The 22,381-nt window shown below is 35.4% G+C and overlaps 1 protein-coding gene across 2 annotated transcripts in view; it reads left to right on the top strand.

The window, feature by feature from the left end:
- The first annotated feature begins 5,870 nt into the window (after positions 1-5,870).
- The window catches only part of phldb1b (pleckstrin homology-like domain, family B, member 1b), an 87,541-nt gene continuing 71,030 nt past the window's right edge, over positions 5,871-22,381 (top strand). Inside the window, exons 1-3 of one of the 2 annotated variants that reach the window (XM_051129099.1) lie at positions 5,871-6,203; positions 17,334-17,432; positions 20,997-21,120. In XM_051129099.1, the coding sequence (XP_050985056.1) occupies positions 6,153-6,203; positions 17,334-17,432; positions 20,997-21,120 (274 nt within the window). In that variant the 5' untranslated portion in view covers positions 5,871-6,152. Of the gene's footprint in view, positions 6,204-14,634; positions 14,686-17,333; positions 17,433-20,996; positions 21,121-22,381 lie in introns of those variants that run through there. The other variant, XM_051129098.1, reaches the window with a different exon arrangement.

Here is a 22,381-nt window from a genome sequence, read left to right on the forward strand (position 1 = left end):
CAGGGGTCTCTGCGAGGTTAGTGAACAAGTGAGGAGTTCTTTGACTGAAAGAATGAGTGCCTTGTGTCAGACTAGGAGTGGTTGACAGAACAGGAAGGCAGAACGAGTGAAAGGGGGAGAGAGACAGTCACAGAGGGAGACGACTTGTGTCCCGTGCTGGGCAGGAGAATCTGCTTTGTGTCTGTGAAGTTTGGGTTCGAACGAGTGCCAGGAAAAAACTTACAGCATCTCGCTACCATCCTCAAGACTCTATCCATCTTCATAATGTCTTGTCCATGAGGAGCCATGTGTTTGCCTACAGAGGGTCTTGTTTCATAGACTGCCAGAAAGTTTGTACAGGTAAGATCTCCTGTAAGGCTTGTAGGAAACTTTCGGCTGTTTTATAAAGTTAACTTTGTGGTTGATAGCTATATGATTCATTTAATTGAACTATTTTGATTATTTAAAAACTTTTTGAACTTCAATTCTTATCTACTTTTTTCAAGATACTAAAAATGTTCGAATCTCATGAAACATATCAAAAATATATCCAAGTCCAATTTCGTCATGATCACAGAAAAAAATTAATAAATAGTTATGTTAAATAATATATTACAAAATATAGATTATAATATATATATATAATATATAATAAGAAAAAAAAGAAACCTAAATGTTTAGTTTAGTTTAGTTTAGTTTTTAGTTTTCCACTGTGACAATTATGCCACAAAAAATTCTTAAATGGATCACATTTTTTATTATTGTTATGCATCTGGGTGTTTAACTTTTTTATTATAAAAATATATATTATTATGGAAAATAGAAACCTAAATTTATTTACTTATTGTGCATTGTAGCAATTTATTAATTTAATTTAATTTTATTTTATTTTAGTTCCATTATTTTTAGTGGATATTTTAAAGTAACTCTCATTTATTTTCTTTTTTTTTTCTTTCCTGTATTACAATAAGAATAGTGTAATACAGTGATTTATTTTTTTTTTTTTTTTAATTTAAATACAAGGTACAAAAGAAAATACTACATGTATTTTCAAGATGCTAAAAATGTTTGAATGTCATGAAACGCGTCCAATTTTATCACAATCAAAGGAAAAATAAATAAAAAATTACTTTAAAAAAGAAGCTTGTAAAAAATATATTAATATAGAAAAAAAAACCTAAGAAACCAAAATATTAGGTTTTTGGTTTGGTCTGTTTTTTTTTTTTGTTTGTTTTTTTTGCATAGTGGCGGTTATGCAAATTCTCAAACTTATATATATTTTTTTATTATTGTTATGCGTCTGATGTTTTACTTTTTTATTATAAAAATATATTATTATGGAATTTATTTATTTATTTATTGTGTGCATTGTGGCAGTTTTGCAAATTCTCAAATGTATAAAATTTGTATTATTTTTATTATTTTATTATTGTTTTCTGTGTTTTTTTATACAAGTATTACAATAAGAAATACTGTAATAGTGATTTCTTTTTTTTTAAATACAAGGTTTATATATATATGTGTGTTTATATACTGGTGCACATATTTGCATTATAGTAATGAGAATACAAAATATATATATATTTTTTTGTTTGTTTTGCAAACAAAATCTTAAAATAGACTTTGTTCTATGAATACAATATTTTATTACTCATTCTGAGGTGAAATGACCTGGAAATGTTCTTGGCAGGATTTGTGAGATTCTATTCCAAAAATCTGGTCCAGTCAAATCAGCTGTAATCCAAACATAGACTGTTACTCTTAGAAACTATTGCTGCTTTAAAAAATATTAGACTATCAGTTTCTGTGGAATGATGTTTTGCTTGGCAGACATGGTACAAGGTCCTGAAAGTTTCTCATTGCCAAATGCAGACACCAGAAATGAGCTTTGCCCTTGTTTTTATCAGAGCTGAAGACACAACATTAAGCAGCATTGAAAGAGTCCCAGACTCCAGCCACAGGCCTCAGGGAAGTGACAGAAATAGTGAGAAAACAAGGAGGTGACAAGGTCTGTGCCTCACCTTTCGTTTACTTTGCAGAGGACAGATAGAAAGAGACCAGAGGCAGTACACTGTAAGTGCCACGTTAGCTCTCTCTCCTCCTGATCTCCCACCCAAAACAGAGCAGCCCATTGAGCGAGTACAGAGAAACAGGCCGAGGGGGAGTGTGGGGCCTTTCCATGATCACTTTGGAGAACTTTGGAGGGTCAGTGGTGAGTGAAAAATGCTCCACTGGTTTTGGTTTTGATAATCAAGCCTCTGTTGTCCAGGTCATCTGTGCTTCCAAAGAAATGAGAATGGGCTGAAATCACACAGGCCCTGCCAATGACAGTGTGTTTCGTTGGGACCTTTCAGAACGTGGTGTTTGCTGGAACTGATTTGTTTGGAACTGGAATACGGACACAATCATTAGCAGTGTTTGCCAAGGCTTTAAAAGAGTAGTTCACTTCCAGAACAAAAATTTACATATGATGTACTCACCTCCCTGTCATCCAAGATTGTTTTCAGTCATAAAGAAATTATTTTTTGAGGAAAACATTTCAGGATTTCTCTTCAATGATGCCCCCAAATTTGAACTTCCAAAATGTAGTTTAAATGCAGCTTCAAAGGGCTCTAAATGATCCCACCTGAGGAAGAAATGATCGGTTATTATATATATATATATATTTTGTAATTACAATTTATATACTTTTTAACCTCAAACGCTCGTCTTCTCTAGCTCTGTGTTTAATCCACAGAGTGTGAACTGTTTTTTTCCAGTCATGACAGTTAGGGTAAGTCTAAAAACTCTCATCTCAGTTTCTCCTCCAATTCAAAATCACCCTAAATCGCTGCAGAAGTACCAACCCAGAGTTCACGAAGTGAACATGCAAAGAAAATCAAACACCCTTTACAAAAAAAGATAAAACAGCGATGTAGGACGATTTTGAAGTTGGAGTTTTTAGACGTATCCTAACTGTCATGAACAGAAAAAAAAACAGTTCACACAGAGCTAGGAAAAGACGAGCCTTTAAGGTTAAAAAGTATATAAATTGTAATTATTTTTTAGAAAACAACTAATCGTTTTGCTAGTTAAGACCCTTATTCATTGGCTGGGATCGCCTTTTGAATTTAAACTACATTTTGGAAGTTCACATTTGGGGGCACCACTGAAGTCCATTACATGAAGAGAAATCCTGAAATGTTTTCCTCAAAAAACATGATTTCTTTATGACTGAAGAAAAAAAAAGACATGAACATCTTGGATGACAAGGGGGTGAGTAAATTACCCAAAAAAATGATTATACTGTCATTTACTCACCCTCGGGTTGTCCCAAACCTGTATGAGTTTCTTTCTTCTGTTAAACATAGAAGAAGGTATTTTGAAGAATGTTTGTAACCAAACAGTTGACTTCCATTGCCTTCCATTGTATTTTTTTCCCGTACTATTAAAGTCAATGGCTACCGGCAGCTGTTTGGTTACCAGCATTTTTACAAACACTACATAGCACTGTTCTAAAAGCTGCTCCTAATAACCGGATAACAATCTCCAGATCTCGCTAGCAACTATGTAGCAACTTCCTGGCATCATTGAGGTAAATTTTAAATGTTTTTCTTCTGAAAACGTAACAAGGATGTGTGTGTGTGTGGCCTCACTGCAACATCTGCACTTTACAAAGGCGGTTTTCCAAGCTGATCTTTCCCACCTCCTGTTCTGGCTCTTCCTCTCTCTGTCTGTGATATCCTCCAGACACTTAAATACATTTTCCTGAACATCATTATTCACCGCTAACGCTCCAGCGTCCAGCAGCCCTGTGCCGAATTTCATTTGGGATTTGAAAGAGCGCTCATGGAAATGGGTTTGTTATCGACCTGGCACAATGTCAGGTCAGACTCGGAGTAAGAATGACTTCAGCTGCAGTCAAAAGGTGGTGGCTGGAAAAGCTGTGTAATTTAGTTACGCAATGATGTCATCCTTGTTTCACACTGTCTACCTCATGCTATTACACCAGGAGAGAAAAAGAAGGACTTTCTATATAAACTTACAATTCTGTTTTTTTTTTTGTTTTTTTTTTTGTTTTTCAGAATTGCGTGATTAAAAACTCTGTCTTTTTTCTCAGAATTGCTTGATAGACACGTGCAATTGTGAGTTAAAAATCACAATTGCATGATATAAACTCGCAATTCTGACTTTTTTTCCTCAGAATTGCGTCATACAAACTAGCAATTTTTTTCCTCAGAACTGCATGATACAAACTAGCAATTCTGACTTTTTTCCTCAGAATTACATGATATAAACTCACAATTCTGACTTTTTTCCTCAGATCTGTGTGATACAAACTCAGTTCTGACTTTTTTCTCTGATTTGTGATACAAACTCGCAGTTCTGTCGTTTTTTCTCAGAATTGCTTGATTAAAACTTGCAGTTGTGAGTTAAAAATCACTTTTTAACTCACAATTGACTTTTTTTCTCAGATTTATGTAATACAAACTCGCAATTCTGACTTTTTTCCTCATTTCTGATACAAACTAGCAATTCTGACTTTTTTTTTATCAGAATTACATGATATAAACTCACAATTCTGACTTTTTTCCTAAGATTTGTGTGATACAAACTCAGTTCTGATTTTTTTCTCTGATTTGTGATACAAACTCGCAGTTCTGTCATTTTTTTTTCCTCAGAATTGCGTGATTCAAACTCGCAATTCTGACTTTTTTCCCCAGATTTGTGTGATACAAACTCACAATTCTGTCTTTTTTTTTCTCAGAATTGTAATACGAACTTGCAATTCTATCTTTTTTCTCAGAATTGCATGATACAAACTCACAATTGGAAATAAAAAATCAGAATTGCTTGATACAAACTCACAGTTTTTACTTTTTTCTCAAAATTGCGTAACAAACTCAAAATTCAGATTTTTCTCAGAATTGTGTGATACAAACTCTCAGTTCTGACATTTTTTCTTGGATTTGTGACACAAACTCACTATTCTGACTTTTTTCCTCAGGATTGCGTAATACAAACCTCCAATTGCGAATAAAGAAATCTGAATTGTGTGATATAAACGTGCAATTCTGACTTTTTTCTTAGAATTGTGTGATACAAACTTGCCATTGCGACAAAAAAAATCTAAACTGTGTGATTAAAAATTCTCAATTCTGACTTTTTTTTCCTCAAAATTGCATGATACAAACTCGCAATTCTGATTTTTTTCTCAGAAATGTGTGATACAAACTTGTAATTGCGAGAAAAAAAATCAAGTTGTGAAATAAAAAGTACCTTTTTTTTCATTCTATATTTAGTGGTGGAAACAGACTTCCATAGACTGGACAGATTTGAAGAATAAAACTAAAATCTAAAGTCTTTGCCCATCATACACAACATAATGTTCTGCAAAATCTGTCAACTATTACTGCCTAAAATCCGCATATTAGCATTAACTTGTTCAGACTGCAAATTAGTGCTGAAACATGAGCAAAAGTCATGTAGTGTTTTACCGCCTATACTAAAATATAGTGAGACAGTCTGAGACAAAAGAACGGTTGGAGGAAGGAGGTTGTTGACAATATTTCCATTAGACCAAGAGTTTTCCAAAGCTGCTTCCTTTGCTTCGCATCCACCTCCTCCCATTTACTAACTCCCTGCCCTTCTTCAGTCACTTTCTGGGAATACTCACCATGGACCAGATTTGGTAGACATCAAGGTTTCTATGCATACTTCTTGAGCAGCTCATCTGATGTCTGGAGGAGTGTGGAGAGTCAGGAACAAGAGTTAGGAGGAGAGGGGTGAGTCTGGGATGCTTGTTTTGGCAGCAACCCATTGTATCACAACAGCTTTTAATAGCACAGCGAAAGGAGGTGTTGACGTTGTTCTCCTTCTGCCTTGAGGCTCCGAGACCCTGCATGCGAGCCACTTTCTGCCATGGTCCAGCTGAGGTGAAATTCTTGGATTTGAGCTGCTCACATTTTTGGATGGAGATTAAAGAGATGATCTAAGGAGTTTTGCCAAGGCGTTGAAGGTTGCACACTGCTACCGAGGGCATTGCCAATGCCTGGTGCACCTGAGCAAAGTCTGACCTCATGTTGTAGTCATGTGAATCTCTTTATCATTCAAGATTTTTAACTGGATTTGGTAGCATCAAGCATTGGAGATTTGGAATACCTGGTTATGGCTTCGGAGCTTATGTTCAAAGCATGTGTAATGACCCCATGAGGTGCTGGCTTCAAATCAACATCTGTGCGAAGGTAAAGCAATTCTTTGAGTATAAAAATATAGAATCGAATCCTGATCTCTGACCCTGCACAGGGCATTTTCCTACATGCTTTTTGGTCTGTGTGGGTGCTTGTGTCTATAAATTTGTAGTTTGGGTCCTGTGGTCCCCAGTGGAGGACAGCCAGGCCCCTTCGCCACTCCTCTGCAGGGATTAAACACGGTGAAAAGAGCTCTTTGTGCCGGCCGCGCTGGAATGCCTGTTGAGCTCAGTGTCTTTAGGAAATAAACAGCCAAAGTCAACGGAACATTTGAGCAAGTGCCTGTTGGAATATTGTGTTCACTTGAGCCCCTGCCCTGCGCAGCCCCCTCAACGTGAAGCACCAGAGAAAGAGTGACTCACTCTCAATAGTAGCCTTCAAGCCAGGAAATTATTAGTCTGATGATGCGTTATTTGCGTACGAAAGTCAGCGTGCTCATAAAAACGCCTTTCAATCTATGGAAGCCTAAAGTAAATATGCATTTATATCTCAGAATTGCTGCGTTATATATCTAAAGGGATAGTTCACCCAAAAATAAAAATTCGGTCATTAATTACTCACCCTCGTGTTGTTCCAAACCTGTAAGACCTTCGTTCATTTTTAGAATACAAATGAACATATTTATGATGAAATCAAAAAAGACAACAACTACTGTACCACGTTCAAGGCCCAGAAAGGTAGTAAGGACATCATTAAAGTGGACTGTTGTGAACGCATGTCAAACACTGACACAGAGCATAAGAAATTGTTGAATAAAGTTATTATTTTTGTTTTCTTTGTGCACAAAAAGTATTCTCGTAGCTTGATAAAATTACAACAATGTCCTTACTACCTTTCTGGACCTTGAACGTGTCAGTTGTGTTGCTGTCTATGCAGGGTCAGAAAGCTCACAGATTTCATCAAAAATATTCTAATTTGTGTTTCGAAGATGAATGAAGGTCTTACGGGTTTGGAACGACATGAGGGTGAGTAATTAATACAGAATTTTCATTTTTGGGTGAACTATCCCTTTAATGTGACTTTTTGGAGTAATGTGGCCTTTAGTCTTTCAGCTAATTTATTACTTGCAACTGAGATTTTCTTGTAATTTTGACTATATATTTCACAGTTGTGACTCTATTTGGAACTATATGTCTAATAATTTTGACTTCATATCTCAGAACTGTGGTGTTACATCTCTTAATGTGACTTTATGTAGTTATGTGGTTTTCAACCCTGCAATTGTATTACTAACCATTTGACGTTATAACTCCGAATTGTGGCAATGTGACTTTAAAGGGGTCATCAGATGCCCATTTTTCACAAGTTGATATGATTCTTTAGGGCCTTAATAAAAACTCTATAATATGCTTTGGTTAAAACTTCTCAAAGGTTGTGTAAAACAACACCCTTTTTACCTTGCCAAAATCAGCTCTGCAAAAATCAACCCATTCTGGGGGGTTGTTCCTTTAAATGCAAATGAGCTCTGCTCACCCCGCCCCTCTCTTCTCGCTGTGGAGTGACGAGCCTGTTTACTTTAGCCGCATTTAGGTGTTAAACTTGCTAACGAGCATGTTATTAGGAAAGGTGATTGCAGAGATTCATAAAAAAAAACCCTTATACTCACTTCTGCTGTAAGTGAAGCTGGATCACAAATGATTTGCGCGAACATAGACGCATTTATGTAAATCGGGAGGCGCATTCCCTTCACAAACAAATGTAATCTACTGCATCTTCAGCGGCTCAGATGTCAGGAGTAAATGATGACCACTATTCATTATTTTTTCTCATAATTTTGACTATTGTGGCTTTATATTATGTAACTGCGACTTTAAATTTTACAGTGTGACTATTTCTATTGTAAGAAATAGTGCTAGTGCTGTCAAACAATCAATCGTGATTAATCGCGATTAATCACATTTAAAATAAAAGTTTTTGTTTACATAATATATGCATGTATACTGTGTATATTTATTATTTATATATAAATACACACATATGCAGTATAAATGTTGAAAATATTTCCATGTATATATTTATATTCATATTATATATAAATATTTTCCAGATATAAACAGCGTATTTTTATTAAATATATACATAATAAAAATGTACACAGTACACACACATATTTTGTAAACAAAAAATTGTGTAATCGTTTGACAGCACTATTTTAAATGTATAAATATCTCAGTCTACCTTTTTTATTTTCTGGTGGAAACTTTACTCTTTGTATGTAGAGTTATGAGCAGTCCCAGAAATTGTTTGGATTTTTTTATTCATTTTTTTTTAAATTGTTCTTTGCTAATTTGGGTTGGAAAGCTCTGTAATTCTGTGGAAAGAGTTTAAAAAATGTTTAAAAAATATGCTTGTTTGACTGGTGGAAAACAGGCAGATTTTTTGAAACAATCGTTATTTTTGCAATTCCATTTGTGACCCTGGACCACAAAACCAGTCTTAAGTAGCACAGGTATATTTGTAGCAATAGCCAAAAATACACTGTATGGGTCAAAATGATAGATTTTTCTTTTATGCCAAAAATCATTAGGATATTAAGTAAAGATCATGTTCCTGTTTGTAAATTTCCTACCGTAAATTTGTCAAAACTTAATTTTTGATTAGAAATATGCATTGCTAAGAACAAAATTTGGACAACTTTAAAGGCGAATTTCTCAATATTTAGATTTTTTTACACCCTCAGATTCAAGATTTTCAAATAGTTGTATCTCGGCCAAATATTGTCCTATCCTTACAAACCATACTTCATTGGAAGGCTTATTTATTCAGCTTTCAGATGATGTATAAATCTTAATTTTGAAAAATGGACCCTTATGACTGGTTTTGTGGTCCAGGGTCACCTTTGGTCTATGAAGGAAAACCCTATTTATTATGTTCCTTTGAAGCTCAGACCTTTAAAATTGTTTGACACTTAATTTTTGCCTCTGTAATGGAGAGTGATATGCCATTCTCTGACTGCCTTGTCCCACAGGAAACTCTCTGTCCGATAGGAAGTCTACATATAGACTCAACAATCAGCAGTGGACTCCTCTCCTACCATCCTGTTTGTTTGTCATATTTCCTCTCTACTATTTAGGGGACATCTTCTAGTGTGATCTCCCCAGTGCCCACTTGTTGATGGCTAAAGTATCATTGCTGTTGTCATGTTTAGAGGTGCTACTATATGTTTAGATGATGATACCTTTAAAAAGGCATGTATTATGTTAGTACCTGCTGAGAATCCAATGTTGTGGAACATGATAGTTGGTTTCTTTAGTTTAGACCAACTTAAAGGCACAATATATAAGTTTTCGCCGCTAGAGAGCGCATATTAAAACTAAACAAAGAACCAAAGGCGTAGTCTGATGACGCCGTGATTGTGTGATTCATCCCCACAGCCGATGAAGTCCGTCAGGACTCGGGTAGAAATCATGTTCATAGATGAGCTAATGTATTAAAGGGTTAGTTCATTAATTCTGTCATTAACTACTCACCCTTGTGTTCCCTGGTGAAAAAAACAGCATATGCTGATAGGTATGTTTTGATGCTGGGATGCTGGTTAGGTGTGTTTTGGTGCTGGTTTAAGCTGGTCCTTTGCTGGTCCTTAGCTGGTTTATGCTGGTCCTTTGCTGGTTTATGCTGGTCCTTGACCAGCAACATGACCAGCATAAACCAGCAAAGGACTAGCTTAAACCAGCACCAAAACATACCTAACCAGCATCTCAGCATCAAAATATAGCTACATAGCGCTATTTATATATATATATATTATTATTATTATTATTATTATTATTTTTCCCTGATTTTTTGATTATTGATTAGAAGGTGCTCCTAAAATTTTTTGAAGCGTAGATCCCTGGGTCAACCTGTTAACATCTAACTAATGGCCACCTTAGACCTGCTAGAAACAAGCTACCATGTTCCACAACACAACTGTCATCTTCAGCTGAATATTTCTCCTATATAACCCCACCTCCTCTGGCTGACTTTCAACAATACACTCTTTCTTGCTGTTGGATTCTTATCTCAGGGTTATATATTTCACTGACATTGACATGAGCATGCACACAAGGGCCTTTGATGGTGTTCTGGTGACCTTTGCCCATGTGTCTTCACTGTGCAGGTGGTCGGCCGGTTATTAGCTTGTAACCAAGCCTCTGGTATTCTCTCAACACACTGAGTGATGGAGAAGCCAGCATACCAGCGATTTTGCACAGTACTTAAAAGCATCCCACAGTGCTAATTAAGTGTATTAGCAAGATTAGCTTTCATGCTAAAAACAAAGTTCTGATTAGCATTTTATGAGTAAGGTCCTTATAGCCTGTAGACATGGGAGAAGATTTGATGTGTAAATAGCAATGCTCATCAAGTTTACTTTTTTATTCAATTGCTGTGTTTAGATCTGTTGAATGTTACATAATTTTTGAGTCTTAATTACACTGGGTGGGAGATTTTCTGCCCACTTGATGCTATTTTAAGTCACGTTCGGGAGTCCAGTTCATTTTCACATTCCTCTGCTTTGCAACATTTTTGTGGCCAGGTCTAAAAATGGAAGAAGTTGTTTAGTCAGCCACATCCATCACTGTGTTTGTCCGTGGCTATAATCATACACTCACAGAAATGGCAGGATTTCTCATCTGCCCCTCAATTTCCTGTCTAGATATGTGATGTATGCTGCATCACATATGCGGTCTGCTCCATGGACTGATCTTCAACGTGTGTTGTTTTCTTCAATAATGTCCTTTGAAGTTTGGGCATCTTTGGATGAAACACAGGCCTTAGGCATTTTGATCATATATGTTGTGGAAACAGTAGAATATAATGTGATATAATATAATTAGGGCTGTCAGTCAATTTAAAATTTTAATCCAGTGATGTTTCGATATAAATTTGACAGTAAAAATACCCACAAAAGATTATTTAAAGTTATTTTTGTGTTAAATGAGAAAATATCAAGTAGACATTACAAACTGTACTGTAGCTTAGAAAGAAATATTTTGATTCAACATAGAATTTATTGCACATAAACATTTAAACTATGGAACATAAAAGAAGATAATTTGAGAAACATTTCACTATTTTTTGTTCATATGATGAAAGTCATTGGTAACCAAAACAGCTTTGTTACCAACAGTCTTCAAAATACTTTCTTTTATGTTCCACAAAAGAAAACGACATGAGAGTGAGTAAATGATGACAGAATTTATTTATTTATTTATTTTTTTGGTAAAATATCACTTTAATGTTTGTATTTGTTTTATTATTATTATTATTATTATTATTAATGAAATGATACATTTGATTCATTCAAACGGCTGATTCATTCAGCAATTAAGTAAATGGCTCTCTTTATGAATATGCTTTTGAATCATTGGTTCATGAGATTCGTTCAAAATTATTAATTCAGAAACTAAACACTGCTGTTGCTCTGAGACGCGCAACAATTCTGCTGTTGCTTCAATGGTGATATGTTCTCTGCAAAAATTAAGCGAAAACACATGATATTGTGTTTAAAATATAACTCAATATCAAACTTCTTATTTACTGAACTGAGTCTGTTGTATAAAATCACATTTAAGCTTGTGATAGATAGGACAAAATCAGCACTGGTGTCATGCTCTTGCTGCCCGTGTGATATATATATATAAAACAACTCATACAGGAGCATTTTGGCCCCTATATCTTGAATTTTAGGGCATAACTGCATTTATGGAGTTGTTGCCCTGCATCATATTTGTCAACAGTCAACTGTATGAAATATAAGATGACGCACAGGTCGGGGGGCCGGGGCCAGTGCGTTAACTGCGTTAAAATATTTTAATTGCGTTATTTTTTATAAATAATTAAGTTAACACGTTAATCTGACAGATGTAATAAAAACATTATTATTGTCATTATTATTAATATTACTAATATATGTATATTTCTATAATTATATTTTATTATGTTGCATTTAGCATTGTTTTGTTTTTTTCATCTGTCCATGCCCTTATATCAGAACAGGCCTGATTTTGAGAAGTACAGTATTAGAACAGTGCTTTACCAGCAGGTGGAGGTCTCTGAGCGTGTAGCTTGCAGAAGATAACATACTACTGAAAAAGCTCATCATCTCTCCCTTTCTCTCTCTCTCTGTCCCTGTATTTTCAAGCTCAACTGAAATTCCACTGATGAATAATCCACTGCGCCTCAAGGCAGGAACTAGAAAGCTGTTATTACCCTTCAACAGCCAGGACTCGCTGCGAGCGTCTTTACCACTGTTCCTCACTCTCTTATAAACCAATTACAAATTTCTTCTCCTTAAGCATTTCCTCAGCATACACAATACTATCTCGAAGGGAAATCCTTGAAATGAACCTCAGCAATATGTATTAGAGAGCAGATCACATGTGGTGAAGCATCTGCATTCCAAAAACCACCATCACGTCTTTCCATTCAGAGATGTGTCTACCATTAATCCGTGGCCTCCTTCCAGCCCACAGTGCTGTTGATTTGAAGAACTGAATGTTGTGTCATCCACCTTTCAGAACGAGCAGACATCTCTTCTCTAAACTTGACATTTAAGCATTATGAAAGCAAGCATCAGAGGCTAAAAAAGTTTGAAATAACACTACTACTGAGATTTTTGACTGAAAAAATCTTAGTGTTTTTGTCTTATTTACCAGGAACTTTAAACAAAATAAATTTACTTTGACAATTTGCTTTACTTAAAACCTTTATTATTATTATTATTATTATTATTATTATTATTATTATTATTATTATTATTATTGTTGTTTGTTTGTTTTTACCCTATTGACAATTGTATGGAATAACCTCAGGAAATATGATGATGATATATAATAATAATAATAATAATAATTGAAGCAGTAATAATATAATATAATATAATACAATATAATATAATAATATCTAAATAACTTAATTCAAGATAAAACAAGTATTGTCTTATGCAATTTTGCTTCTCAAGTAAATTAAAAACAGACAGATAAAATAGATATTAAACTTTTTATTGATTTGTTTTTTTATTGTTTTAAGCATTAAGCTCAATAAATTTGAAGATGATAATAATAGGAATTGAGGCAGAAACTAATAATATATGATGTAATATAATATAATATAATATAATATAATATAATATAATAATAATATATAAATAACTTAATTCAAGATAAAACAAGTCTTGTCTTATGCAATTTTTGCAATTTTATTGTTTTTTTTTTATTGTTTTAAGCATTAAGCTAAATAATTTTGAAGATGATGATAATAAAAAGAAGAATTGAGGCAGAAACTATAATATAATGTAATATAATATAATATAATAACTTATGTAAAATTAATTCCAGATACTTTTCTATATAAAACAAATTCTTATTCTATTTTTCTCAAGTAAATTGATTTTAGGTGTTTTAAGGTTGTTTTATTTTATTTATTTATTTATTTTTTATTTTCACCAGATAACATAGGCATGTTGACAGAATATATAATGAATTAGGTTTTTATTTTTTACACCACTGACAATTTTGTTAAATTGTTTTAAGCATAAAACCTCAAATTTGATGATAATAATGAAGCTAATAATAATATTATAACTCTTTTTAAGGGTGTTTGCTTTACTGGAAAATAAACACGCTAATGCATCACTTAGGAAAATATTTTTTAGAGGTGTGGCTCTGAACCAATCTTTTGTTTCTTTACTTAGTTGCATGTGAGCTACTGTTCGGAGTCATTAAGCAGCTCACCAGACCTACATGCCTTCACTCGACCACATCTCTTCATGATTTCCATTGCGCTCTTCAGGCAGGGTGCAGCATCCACAGAGAGCGTCTCTCCCATACGAGCACAGAAGACAGACAATAACAGCCTTTATGCTGCATGCTGGAAAAATGTGCTGTTCTTCACATTGTTGGGCCTGAAAACATGTGAGCGTGTGCAGTTTGGAGCAGAATCAAACTCCGTATAAAGACACTAGTAGGGAAATGTGACTCATTGCCTCTTAACTCGTGCAAATCGGCTTTGATGAGCTAAGAGGCATGTGGCAGTAACAGAGTTTTGGAGTGCGATCAAACCCAATCTCAATCTGTCGGATCTTCTGCCTGTCTGCCTCTCATAGTCAGTCTTTGTATATTTCCCAGATGACCTTTATATACTTCCATTATTGCCCTCTTGTGTTCGCTTCAACTTGTTAAACTTCCTCTCTCCACTCTAATTTTTTTTTTTATTTATGGAGCTCCATCCTTTTATTGACCAGCACACTAACATCTGTTATCAGGGCTGAAGCCGACAGGCAGGAATGTGGGATTTAGCTCAAAGCAGCATGTACAGGCAGGTCCGTGCTGTTTTGAATAGGAACATGTATCCTCTAAATGAAGATGTAGAGGGACTAGAGAGGCAGGAAAAGCCTAGTTACATTTCCTAAGACATTGCTACTTTGACAGAGCAGTATAACTATATTTAATGCTCAAAAATGGAGGCGTTGTGCTTGTTGGACAACTGGAAGAAGGTAAATTTCTGTAATTTATTTCCAATTTCACAGCAAACCAGTTGTTTTTACCTCATTTTTTTTTATTTCTTGATAGATGCATGCTCTCTCTGCTGGTTGTTACATTTTTAAACCCTCATTAGAATTTAATGTGCAGGCGATTTACTTTGCAGATCCAGTTTTTGAATTATAGGTCATTTTGTTCAGGTGAAGTGGTTTCAAGTGTTAAAAGGTTAGATTTGTGTGAAATTTGATTCAGTGCCAAGGAATTTAAATTCCTCAACCTTCGTTCCCAATCTCATAACAAAAGTGCTATCATTGAATCTCACAGACTAATTACAGTAATTACCTCAGATTATGCCGTTATAGGTTTGGATTTCATTGAATTCGTTTTACCACAAGCCTGTTTTTAGGTTTGAGGCTACAAAAGTTACAATAAACACCGTGTCTACACTGGACGCAACAGCTTGACGTTGTTTACACTGGACGCGACAAAGCGACCGTTGCAAATCATTTGCACTTTGTGTCAGTACGTCATAATTAGAACGAGGCAGCAGTTTACCGTCGAAGATTTGACGTCGTGTCATGTCGTGTCGCGTCGCATCCAGGCAGCATCACTGATTATAACGCGTTCTATTTTGTCGCGCCGGGCCGCTCGTGTCCGGTGTAGCCTCGGTGTCAAAAATAAAAGCCCCTAAACGGGTTTTTGCAATAATTCCATAGAATATTTTTTGGTTATCCAAAGACCCTTCAGTTTTCTTAGTGAGAAGAACATTTTTATAATCTTAAGAAATATATAAAGAACGCTTTGTGCAACGGTTCTGTGGATGTTAAAGATTCTTCAGTGCCTATAAAGAAGCTTTATTCTTTTATGAGTGCAGGGCAGAGTGGGGGGAAAACGCCCCCCTACTGTTTTTCCCAAAATAACCACAAGTTAAAGTCAAGATAAATTTTTAACCATGGACTTCGTTGACAAGAGTGATGCAGTAGTTTTCACCATGAAGCTTTCACTGGTGATATACTGGAGAGAAAACGGATTTCACAGTAAATTATCTAATTTTCAACTCTAAGAAAAAAGTGTTTTAAAGCTTGTTGTTTTGTAGAACACCACAGTTATATCTGATATGAAAACAGTATGGCCTGTAGATAGGGAGCACTTGTTATTTAATAAAAATATAATTATATTTTCAGAATGACATTTTTTTTCTTAAACGCCCCCAAGGGGAAATGGGCAGTTACTGTAGTTACTCTGTTCTGAACATCAGATCCATCGATTATCTATTAAATGTATTCTAACTAGTTGGCTGAATAAAAATATTTGGATTTTCCCTGGTGAAAAAAACAGCATATGCTGGTAGGTATGTTTTGATGCTGGTTTAAGCTGGTCCTTTGCTGGTTTGTGCTGGTCCTTAGCTGGTTTAAGCTGGTCCTTTGCTGGCCTTTGCTGGTCAAGGACCAGCATAAACCAGCAAAGGACCAACTTAAATCAGCATCAAAACCTACCTAACCAGCATTCCAGCATCAAAACATACCTACCAGCATATGCTGTTTTTTTCACCAGGGTTATCTTTAAAAATTACCTCAAGTTAGCATCAGGTAGCTAGTTAGCTAGCCAGTTAGCATCAGCTAACAAAATGTTTCAAACAGGCTATTATAATTCTGAAATTCATAATTATTGGATATATTTTTACTTTTAAGCTAAAAGTGCCTGTATTCTGATTTTGCTATAAATGTTTAAAGCAAATTGCTTTGTCATACTGGGAGGCATTGTAAAATAAAACGCCCCCCCCTTGGAACAAATTTAATTTTTTGTTAAAAATCGAATAATATGAAAACTATGGAAATGTTTCATACTTTGTTTATAATTGATGTCATTTTCACTACAACTATGATAACTTTTCTGAACACAATCCTTAAGGGGGCGTTTTCCCCCACTCTACCCTACATGGTAACATGGAGCTTAAAAATAAAGAATGACTGTGTACATAACACAATTCTGTATGTGACTAGCGTCAGGTGAATATACAAATTTAGCAGCTGGAGTGATTGTATACATCGTGCTGTGGTTGAGCTCAAAGACAGCACGTTGAGTAAGAGCGCAAGAATGTCAGGGCAGGAAGGTCTGTCTGTGCGCGTGTATGCGTCAGGTCTCAGAGGAAAAGGCAGCTTGTGGCCGGTGAGAGTCAGTGTGAGTTGGTCCGATGGGGTAAATCAGCGTTATCTGTTTGCAAATGCCATTTGTGTGAGTGCAGACTGTATTCATCGGGCCAGTGAGTCAGCTGAGGATGCAGACGGGGAATGCCGGAGGCTGCGTTTCTCCCACTCGCACTGTTGTGTGTACTGTAGACACTTGACTGGCTTAGTTGTTGTCTGCACCAGACAAGGCACTAGATAAAGAGAATATACACTTATGTAAAGTATGTACATTGGCTCCAAAAAGGGGTAGTTTAGTCAAAATTAAAACTGTCATCATTTACTCACGCTCAAATTCCAAACTTGTGTGATCATCTTTCAAGTAACACAAATAAAGTTTTATTGCAGAACGTCTGGGTTGTTACAAGAACAAGAATTTGCTAACAAAACCGAGTGAGATATTGGTGGATATTATGAACTTGATTAATTTTTTAGGATTTGTAAGGTTGTTCAAACACTGTTTTTGTCTCTGGCAGGATCCTCATGTCCCTGAGCGAGTAAGTGAAAATACGCTGGCCATGGATAGTTTGAACCAAAATCTTACCAGTAGACATCAGTCTCATCAGGTGCTACAGGTAAGATCAAATTTTAATTAACACACGTGACAACATTTTATGTATATAGTGTTGTTTGTTTGAGTGTTTAAGAAAATAATACTTTTATTCAACAAGGATGGATTACATCAAAAGTGACAATAAAGACATTTATAATGTTAAAATCTTAAAAAAGTTAAAAAACAATTGTGTTAAACTGACTTGTATTGTTAGAAAGGTTTGTATTTTGAATAAATGCTTTTTTTTATTAATTAAAGAATCATTAAAAAGGTATGTAAGTAAATAAAGAAATAAATATTAAGCAGCACAACTGATAATAAATCAGCAATTAGATTTATGAAGGACCATGTGACACTGAAGACTGGCATAATGGCTGAATAAGAAGTTTTCTTTGCACCACAGAACTAAATTGTATAAAATTATAGTGGATTTAGGCATTCGCTATGACACTCGCTGTGAGAAATACCACAAACGGAGTGATGCAAAAGGTGATGTTAAAAAGTTCTGATATCACTAGAATATGTATATATGAGACAGTATATAACATTTTTTCTTGTTTTCTTTTCATAGTTTGTATTTAATAATAAAAAGTATGAGCAAAAAAAGACCCTCATAAAAGCAGACCCTCTCTTTTTTCCCTAATTTCTGTTTTTTACAGTTTGCATGACGGTAAGAATTTAAATCCAGTTTTGATAGCAACACCTTTGTTCAGCACAGCTTCAGTGTGGGAGCTTTAGTCTGCCATTCAAGGTTGAGTGTTCATGATACAAGGTGACAGGCAAAGTGTGAAACACACCCTCGGGGGCATCATTACCATCATCACCTTCTGCTTCAACATGGCTGTCGCATCTATGTGGATTTCTCCCTGTAGTAGTAGATAATCTATGGCAGATGTGTTGATGGTTTCTTTATAAAACACAATGATCATTTCTCACTCACATCCTGTAAGCTCTGCTTTAACCGATTACACTAATTGCCTCCTGCTAATCTTGTTTAAGCAGTCGGGTTTATTCTAAACCCAACCGTATACCGCAGCCCTGAGGTGATAATATGTCTTTAGTGGATGTTTGGGAAGGTGGGTGAACAGCAATTATCTGGAAGGCAGATGTACGGTTAAAAATAATATGCCTTTATTGCAATAAGCCTGTGCAAAATCATATCCTGTGCACATTTACATACTGTGCCTTAAACAGAATTTACTAGCAAAATAAGCTGATGGATTCAGCTAATTTTTAGTTGAAAAATGATGTCATTGCATGATAGTGGAATTACAGGGTACAGTCTTCCCCTCCCAGTCATTACCATTTCGCATTGTTTCCATGACAACCTCCCCCATGCTGAGCCTTGAAGTTTCCACGGAGGTCTACTCTCAAGATGTGACTGAAGGCACTTCTCTCAGTAGGGTTGAAGAAAATAGTAAGATGAGCACTCAACCGCCTGCCGAGAGCTCGGCTTGAATCACTACTTTGGAACTGCTTATTGTTATGAAATATTAAATCATTGTGGGCAATTTTAGCTGACGTATGAGTTGACTCATTTATGATGTATTGCAGCAGCACAGTGGCTTTTGCTTCTTAGAGAGGACACAGACGTCTAGAGCAGTGGTTCTTACCCGTTTCACTTTCAAGGCTCTTTGTTGTTGACAGCAATATGCAAAGGCCCCATGGCTTTTCTAGCTGTTTGTTATTTTTAATCATAATTTGTCATGTTAAGGCCCTTTTGGAAGTTTGCTGGTCCCCCCTGGTTAAGAACAACCAATTTAAAGGGATAGTTACTTAAAAATGCTTCTGTCATCATATACTCACTCTTGCGCCATTCCAAACCTGTATGACTGTGTACCTTCTGTGTGTGTGTATATATATATATATATATATATATATATATAATAACAAATGTTTTGAAGAGCGTTCATGCTGCTCTCTCCCATTACAATGAAAATTTCAAAAAGCAATTGTCCGTCATTTAAGAGAAAACGCTTCCCTGCCATTGCGGACATTTTTCCGTCGTTTATGAGACGCTTCCCCGCTATTGACAAAACTTTCCGTCATTTATGAGAGAATGCTTCCATGCCATTAATGGAATTTTCTGTCATTTATGAGACAACACTTTAGCACCATAGACGGAACTTTCTGCCATTTATGAGAGAACGCTTCCACGCCATTAACATAATTTTCTGTCATTCATGAGACAACGCTTCCCAGTCATTGACAGAATTTTCAATTATTTATGAAACAGTGCTTCCCCGCTGTAGACAGAATTTTCCATAATTTATGAGACATCGCTTCCCTGCCATTTACGGCATTTTGCCATTTACGGCATTTTGACGTAATTTTGCTTAATTTATGCGTCAGCAATTCCCTGCTGTAGACGGAATTTTCCGTCATTTTAGAGACAGAGCTTCCCCGTCATTGACGGAATTTTCCATCATTTATGAAACAATGCTTCCCCGTCATTGACGTAATTTTCCTTCATTTATGAGACCGCGCTTCCCCGCCCTAGACAGAATTTTACATCATTTATGAGACAATGCTTCCCCATCATTGATGTAATTTTGCTTAATTTATGCATCAGCAATTCCCCGCTGTAGACATAATTTTCCGTAATTTATGAGACAACCCTTCCCCGCCACTTGATGGAATTTTCTGTCATTTATGAGATAGCGCTTCCCCACCACTGACAGAATTTTCGGCATTTATGAGACAATGGTTACCCGCTTTTCCTCGATTTTACCCATATTCAAGTGTTAATAAAAACTGAATGTGTAAAGCTAGAATAAAATGTTGTTGTTGTTGTTGTTGTTGTTTAAAAGCAGAGGCTCTGTTCTTTTGACATATTGCATATTCAGATATTCACTTTCACTGTATGAAAAAGAGCAGCTTGGACATTCTATAAATAACTCCTTTGTGTTCCACGCAATAAAGAAATTATGTGTCCAAATATGCCTATTTCCCTTTATACTAAACAAAAAAAAAGTGCTAAAAGAGTAGTATACCTAAACACATACACTTTAAAAAACAGTTTGTTGATTCAACTTAAAATAATTTGTTACCTGGCTGTCTTAAAATTTAAAGTTCAGTCAACTCAAAAAAGTTTAGTCAACTTGACATGTTAAAAAAGTACTAACTGACAACCTAGGTATTTGAGTTCGTTCACCTTAAAATTTTAAGGCAGCTGGGTAACAAGCTCAGCCTTTAAGTTGTTTGTTTAGTCAACTCAAATATCTAAGTTTTCACTTAGTACAACTTAACATTTCAAGTTGCCTAAACTTATTTGAGTTGACTGAACTTAAAATTTTAAGGCTGCAGGGTAACAAATTATTTTAAGTTGACTCAACAAATTGTGTTTTTTTTGTTTGTTTGTTTGTTTGTTTACAGTGTAGTATTAGAAAAACAGTACCTGGATGACCTACTAGTTCCTCTGAGATTCTGAAGTGCATATGTTGAATTGCGAGAAAATGGTGACACCATAGGCTACATGACAGTATAGATGTGGTAGTGCTTAAGATTGCATTTGTACTATTTTCAAAAACACAAGGATGGAAACATGACTTTTTTCATGCTTGAGTGAATACTTTGCTTTTTTTAGAGCACTCCACTGGATTTAATTGAGACTGGGAAAGCACTGAAGGTCCAAGCAGAGCGCCCCCATTTGGTCAGTCTAGGAAGTGGCCGTCTCAGTACAGCCATCACCCTCTTACCCCTGCCTGAAGGTAAGAATAAAATTATATGATTATATATTTATCATTTATTTATAATGTTTATATTTATAATAATTACATTGTTATATTTAGAATATACTTCAGTGGACTTTTTCAAAAAAGTCCAAGGTGATACATCTCAATCTTTACAAACTTAGAAAGTAGAACAAAAGTAAAAAGTTTGACAAATATGATCCAGCAATGCTATTGTATGAGAGGAAATGCAAACCTTTATATATAATGCCACGTTATATATACACAGATGGTCGAATCCCCTGCGTCACTTCTGTGCTGTGATTGAAAAGCCAGTAACCTGACTCTGAGCCTAAATCAGCATGGGGTCTTTAAAAACACCCTCTCTTAATTAGAGAAGCCCTTTCCTTCATTAACCACCCACCTTTATCTCCACCTACTTACTTTCTCTGACACTGACCAGCCATTCATACCAGTGTCTCCTTTATCAGTGTCCATCTGTCTGAATTCCTCAGAGACACATGGGTTTATCATGAGGCTTTGACAAATTACCTTATGAAAAGGGCACAGGAGAAGAGGTTTTGAATGCTTATTTAATGTATATTAGTCACTGTGCATTGTATTAGTATTATAAACTGATATACTAGCTTGTGTGATTCCTCTGAGGTCACAGGCTTTTATCTTGTGCCTGATAACAGATGAGGGTGGATGGGGGCAGATAGGAAGCAGGGTGAGGAATGTGGTTCTTCTCACTGACAAAAAGCAGGCCAACAGTGGTGAATTAGCTCAGTTTAATTTAACATTATAGGCATCACACACTGAAAGATGATCCCTGCTGATGTAAACTTACATCTGTAACTATACGGGTGTTTCTTCGACTATTGGCACTTTTGGTCTTGTCTCTTAAAATGGTATTCACACTCTTACTAGTTTATAGGGTTTGTCCACAACAACATCCAACAGTGTTTATTTTATTTTATTTTATTTTATATTATTTGCAAGTTATAAAGTCAGAATTGCATAATATAAACTCACCAAAAAAAGTCGGTCTTTATTTTTTTTTAGAAAAAAGTCAGTCTTTATGTCTAAAAATTGCAAGTTTATTTTCTAACGACTTTTTTCCCCCTCAGAATTGTGAGATATAAACTTGCAATTGTGAGTTATAAAGTCCAATTTTGAGGGCGAAAAAATAATATGTTCTTACAATTCTCACAATATCTCACAATTCTGACTTAATAACTCACAACTGAATGTTATAAAGTCAAAATTGTGAGATACAAAAGTCGAATTCTGAGAAAGG

The sequence above is a fragment of the Labeo rohita genome, chromosome 15 (assembly GCF_022985175.1).
Source record: "Labeo rohita strain BAU-BD-2019 chromosome 15, IGBB_LRoh.1.0, whole genome shotgun sequence".
NCBI classification, from domain to species: Eukaryota; Metazoa; Chordata; class Actinopteri; order Cypriniformes; family Cyprinidae; genus Labeo; species Labeo rohita.